At 44.1% G+C, this 6,396-nt stretch overlaps 1 protein-coding gene across 1 annotated transcript in view; it reads right to left on the minus strand.

The window, feature by feature from the left end:
* Nucleotides 1-6,396, minus strand: part of LOC106611328 (otoferlin) — a 57,795-nt gene that overhangs the window by 49,640 nt on the left and 1,759 nt on the right. Inside the window, exon 2 of the mRNA XM_045724957.1 lies at nucleotides 5,428-5,717. Coding sequence (XP_045580913.1) covers nucleotides 5,428-5,717 — 290 coding nt within the window. The remainder of the gene's footprint in view (nucleotides 1-5,427; nucleotides 5,718-6,396) is intronic.

Consider the following 6,396-nt stretch of genomic DNA (forward strand, 5'->3'; position numbering starts at 1 on the left):
TACATTGGGAAAGAACCTCAATGTAGCTTTGTGAATTGTGACTAAAGTTGGGTTGGCAGAAAAGGTATGACCAGAATTAGGCTATTTCTTTGTCGGCAACCAAAGACATCTGTTAATATTTGTGAGGTCAGGTGTGCATATATACGAGACAACAGGAAGCTAATCAATAAAATGACCTGTGATAGAATTACGTGCCACACAACAAAAAGTCGGAGCGTCTCAGTCACTACTATAGGAAGAATGGTCTTCCTTAAATCATTCATGGGGTACTGCACCAATAGGGAGATGATCTTGGTGGATCAAAAGGCATCAAGTCCTATTCTGAACAAACACCACTGTGTCGTGTTCTCATATTCATCTGAGTTTAACATTACTTTTAACTTTTAAGATTTCTGTCTACATGTTTCAAGTGATCTAGCACCCATTTCTAAGTAGGAATGTGGTGGAAATCCAAACAAAGTCAAACTACACAATACAGCAAGGACTTGTTGGGGGGAAATTATCTAAATCTTTCTTCCATGAGAAATGAAATGGGCATTGAGCAAAAATCATTGATTACTCAGCTAAAGCCCACTTTAGCAGCTTCAATACAAGTTCCACTGAACACTAAAGTACAACTCACCAGCTCATCAATAACACATACTCTGAAAGGCATGCAGTACGTCTAATGTTGCCTGTATCCGACGAAAAACAAGTCTGTCAATTATTTAGACTTTAGTTCCACCCAGTGTTGCATGTGTCTTCCTCATTGTGTGAAGGTATCGCCCACATCAATAGAAAATAAATGGATTCCGGTTTGCATACAAAGAACGCATCTACAATACATGTGTAATATGAGATGTAACGAAATGGTACTGGTCTCCCTTTCAACTGAAAGCTACAGTACCAAGCTTAATACCAAAGGTTTGTTGTATAATGAGTGTTAATACTTTGTATACAATACTGTCCCATGTTGCTCCGTTGGCGTGGCACTTGCCAGGCTAAGTTCGTGGGTTCAATTCCCATAGGAATCACATACACACGTACTGTATACACTCACTGTACTGTCGGTCGTCTTGGAGACAAGCATCTTGCTCAGTGACAAATTACAGTACTATATTATTAGTTGTGTATCATTCAAATACTTTCAGCAGATCCTCTATCCAGTCACTTCATTCTATAGTTTGTCTCTAGTCTAATTCTGCCCATCTCCGAAGAGGGTTCTGATCAGCTGGTGGTGTGTGTGACTGGGTGGTAGCCGTGGTGACATCATCAACATGCCCTTCCTTGTTGAGAGAATGGACTTTTAATTACATGATTTAGTACCAGGCCTTAGACTAAGGGCTGAGGAGATTTGAACTGATATTGTGTCCCAAAATGACTCCCTATTCTCTATATAGGGCACCACACAAGGTGCCATCTGGGACAGGCCCGCTCTCTCCCGCATGGCCCTTCAGATGACTGACCTATCTGTCACTAAGGGCCACCACAGCAGAGCCCTTCAGATTACTCACCTACCTGTAACTAATTCTCTAATGTGTGGTTAAGGAGGAGGCCAGGAGACATAATTCTCTAATGTGTGGTTAAGGAGGAGGCCAGGAGACATAATTCTCTAATGTGTGGTTAAGGAGGAGGCCAGGAGACATAATTCTCTAATGTGTGGTTAAGGAGGAGGCCAGGAGACATAATTCTCTAATGTGTGGTTAAGGAGGAGGCCAGGAGACATAATTCTCTAATGTGTGGTTAAGGAGGAGGCCAGGAGACATTGTTGTCTGCAGGAGTTGACATTGAAGGCACATGATGCCAGCCAGCTTTCTTCCTCTTCATCCTCTTGCTTCCTCTTCTCTTCCATTAAGAATTTGAATGAAACATTTTGGTCCGTACAGTATGTGTATAGACCTTATCAACCAGAGCACCACAGAGGATATATCAGAGGATATATCAAAACAGGTGGGATTTAAGTGTTGTAGTTTTTTTTTTACTTGGTTTTTGGTAAATAGGTCTGTACTTTGGTCAGTGGTCAGTGGTAAAGAAGTAGAAATCTAGGTATACAGTATGTCAAAGCTTTCATTTCAAATACCCCACTTGGTCTAAAATGACATAGTAATTTTCTGGTTGTAACATCTTCACATCTGTATGTGTGTTGCTGTGTTAGAGCAAGGACCAGGAGTACTTACAGTATCAATGGAAATGCATGAGGTTGCAACTGAGTCCTCACAAATGACACCTTTCCCAATGCAGTCTAGGGTGAATAACAGAATGACAACCATGCAATCTTATCCATGTCCACAGCCCTTATTTGTCTGTCGGGTAGACGGGTGGTGGTTGGAGATATGCTTGTGCTCCATTGGCTTTGTAAGTATGACATCTGACGACTGGGTTGTACTGTGTCATCCTAACACTCTGGTTCTACCTGGTTTAGTAAAGGCAGAGAGAGACAGAACCACTGTCATTAGGAGTCCATGTTTCTGACGTTACCTGGCTGAGAGAGGGATAGAGAGAGACAGGGTCTATTGTCATTAGGAGTCCATGTTAATGTCTGGTGTTAGTAAGGCTCCCTCATGGTAGTAACATGATATCCCTTAACAACGTTGATGGAAATTAACACACATATACAGTAGATTGTGCCTTTCCAGCTGCAAAACAATTACCTGTGTAAGCGGATACGCTGATATGGACCACATGGTGCTTCAGAAGTCTTCCATTCTGAAAACTAATATATGGCAATATACTGTATATGTTACTTATATGTTTTATATGGTATAAAACATACAGTACCAGTCAAAAGTTTGGACACACCTACTCATTCAAGGGTTTTTCTTAATCTTTACTATTTTCTACATTGTAGAATAATAGTGAATACATCAAAACTATGAAATAACACATATGGAATCATGTAGTAACCAAAAAAGTGTTAAACAAATCAAAATATATTTTAGATTTTATATTCTTCAAAGTAGCCACCCTTTGCCTTGATGACAGCTTTGCACACTCTCGGCATTTTCTCAAACCAACTTCATGATGTCACGGTTACCGTTGGTAAAGGAGGACCAAAATGCAGCAGGACTGTGTTTGTTCATTTTGAACATTTATTAACTCGAAATGAACACAAAAAACAACAAAACAAACTCACGATCACCGAACAGTCTTCTCAGGCTCATACACGCTAGACAAGGAACAATCTCCCACAAAACCTACACCAAACAATTACCCATATATAGGACTCTCAATCAGAGGCAACGAGGAAGCACCTGCCTCCAATTGAGAGTCCCAAACCCCAATCAACCTAACATAGAAATACACAAAACAGACTACACCTAGAAATACATAAACATAGACCATAAACCAAAACCCCGGAAATAATAAATCAAACGCCCTTCTACTAAAACACCACCCCTAACCACATAAAACAAATACCCTCTGCCACGTCCTGACCAAACTACAATAACAATTAACCCTTATACTGGCCAGGACGTGACAGTACCCCCCCCCTAAAGGTGCTAACCCCGGAAGCACCTCAAGAAAAACAAAAACCCCAAACAACAACAAAAAATCCCCCTAAACTAAAGGGAGGGAAGGGAGGGTGGCTGCCGTCACCGACGGCACTTGTGCTACACCCCCCCTCCCCAACCCACCTATGCAGGTGGTGGTTCAGGCTCCGGCCTATTGTCCTCCAGAGTGCCGAACCCGCTCAGCCTCGGACCGTAGGCAGACTCCCCCTGCTCTGGATCATGGGCAGACCTCCTCCTCTCCACCCTGTATGCAGACTTATCAATTAAACCGTTAATTACTTCAAGTTCTGAAATGTCAGGCTTACTCAGTTTAGGGTTGCTGCTAGACTCCCTTGATTCTTGGTCATCGGCAGCTCCGGGCAGCTCTGGCCACTCTTGACTGACGGGAAGCTCTGGCGACTCTTGACTGACGGGCAGCTCTGGCGACTCCTGACTGACGGGCAGCTCTGGCGGCTCCTGACTGACGGGCAGCTCTGGCGACTCCTGACTGACGGGCAGCTCTGGCGACTCCTGACTGAGCCGACGCACTGGAAGCCTGGTGCGTGGTGCCGGTACTGGACGTGCCAGACTGACACACTTGAAACCTGGTGCGTGGTGCTGGACGTGTCAGACTGGGAACACGCACCTCTAGGCTAGTGCGTGGAGCGGGAACAGGATATATAGGACCGTGGAGGCTTACTGGCGGTCTCGAGCTTAAACCTGGCATCGCCCTTTCTGGCTGAATGCCCACTACCCCCTGGTAAATGCGGGGTGCTGGTATAGCGCGCACTGGCCTAAAAACACTTGGCCTCGCCATAATACTCATTACCCCGAAGCACGAGACCTGTCCATTAACTGGCTTCTGTGAAACAGTCCGGGGATTTGGCCTGGGGCTCCAAACTTGCCCCGCCAAACTACCCATATGCCCCCCCAATTTTTTTTATTGCGGCTGCCTCTCGGGTTTAATCGCCAGTCGTGTTCCTCGGTAGCATTCCCGGTCTTTGCTCCATTTCTTCCATGGGCCCTCTCCGGCCATAACTTGCTTCCATGTCCATTTCTCCCGTTTGTCCAATTCAAATTCCCTCTGCTCCTTACAGTCCACCTGTCGCTCCTTCCTCTGCTGCTTGGTCCTTTGGTGGTGGGAGATTCTGTCATGGTTATCGTCGCTAAAGGAGGACCAAAATGCAGCAGGACTGTGTTTGTTCATTTTGAACATTTATTAACTCAAAATGAACACAAAAAACAACAAAACAAACTCACGATCACCGAACAGTCTTCTCAGGCTCCTACACGCTAGACAAGGAACAATCTCCCACAAAACCTACACCAAACAATTACCCATATATAGGACTCTCAATCAGAGGCAACGAGGAAGCACCTGCCTCCAATTGAGAGTCCCAAACCCCAATCAACCTAACATAGAAATACACAAAACAGACTACACCTAGAAATACATAAACATAGACCATAAACCAAAACCCCGGAAATAATAAATCAAACGCCCTTCTACTAAAACACCACCCTTAACCACATAAAACAAATACCCTCTGCCACGTCCTGACCAAACTACAATAACAATTAACCCTTATACTGGCCAGGACGTGACACATGAGCTAGTCACCTGGAATGCATTTCAATTAACAGGTGTGCCTTGTTAAAAGTTAATTTGTGGAATTTACTTTTCAAAAGTAAATAAAAAAATGTGCTAAATAAACTAAAAGAAAAATAGTAACACAATAATAACAATAACAAGGCTATGTACAGAGGCCAGTATCATTGAGCATGATTTGTATCCATTGAAAGTTTAGTCCAGGGCTTACTCTGAGAAACTGGTCCTAAATGTCTGAGACCCTACACTGTACCATTCAAGCCATTCTGGGTATAGCATGAGCCCACAGTCCTGCTGCCCTTGCCAGATCTGTGTCTATGGAGTGTTGTGTGACAGAGGTCTCACTACTTGTGGTGGAGTCTACATTCTCATAGCCCTCAGTAAGCTGGTTCGTTATGGTCCTAGAGTAGCTAGAGAGCTTGGAGTCTGTGCCCGTGGTGGAGGGAGATGGAGATGGTAGGGACTCTTGATCCTGCTCTGAATTGATGTCTGTCTCTGTCTCTGTGGAAGGGGAGGGGCTGGGAGCCGTTTCTGTCCTATCAGAGGGGCTGGTGTTGCCTAATCCTCTGGACTTGACCAATCCCATCTCGCAGTCTTTGTTCCAGCCGTCCTCTGGGTGGTGGTCCAGGGTGGCCGAGCTGGAAGGAAATCAGTCACATTTTAAGTAAACTCATTAGGCCATATTTTTGTTCAGTGTAAATGCAGGGCCGTGCACAGATCTTTCAGGGGGCAGGTGCTCAAAATGAAAGGGGGCAGGTATTTCTGCCACTACACACTCACCACAAATTGTAACCAAGCCAGTTACATTGCCTCCTAAAGACATGATTGACATCGGGAAAAGAGGGTAGGCTATCAGCTGATAATTGATGTTGATGATTGATGTAAATCTGCTTGTTAGCTAGCTCAGTTATATTTTGACTGATTGTGATTCATCTTCGAATGCTCTTAAATAATAGCTTCATAATATAGCCTAATATTCATCATCTTCTAACTAATATATGGCTGGCTGGCTAGTATCTGAATATTTTTAGCTAGGGTCTATACTACCTATATTCAGTGTTTAATTTGTAAATGTGGAGGTGCAGGAACAAAAAGTGAGCGCAAGAGGGGGATGACCTGGGAAGCTCCGAGGTGTCAATATAATAAAGCATTGCAGGCATATCATCGCATTTGCGTAGTGGCATAGAGCAGTAGAGTAGAGACGCTTACAGAAGTTGCACACATGGGGAAAATGCACTGGACTCGAACGACACACTCACACAAACACACACACACGCGCACATATTGACGCCACATACACACATTCACATTCCTTCA

Source organism: Salmo salar, chromosome ssa09 (genome assembly GCF_905237065.1).
Source record: "Salmo salar chromosome ssa09, Ssal_v3.1, whole genome shotgun sequence".
NCBI classification, from domain to species: Eukaryota; Metazoa; Chordata; class Actinopteri; order Salmoniformes; family Salmonidae; genus Salmo; species Salmo salar.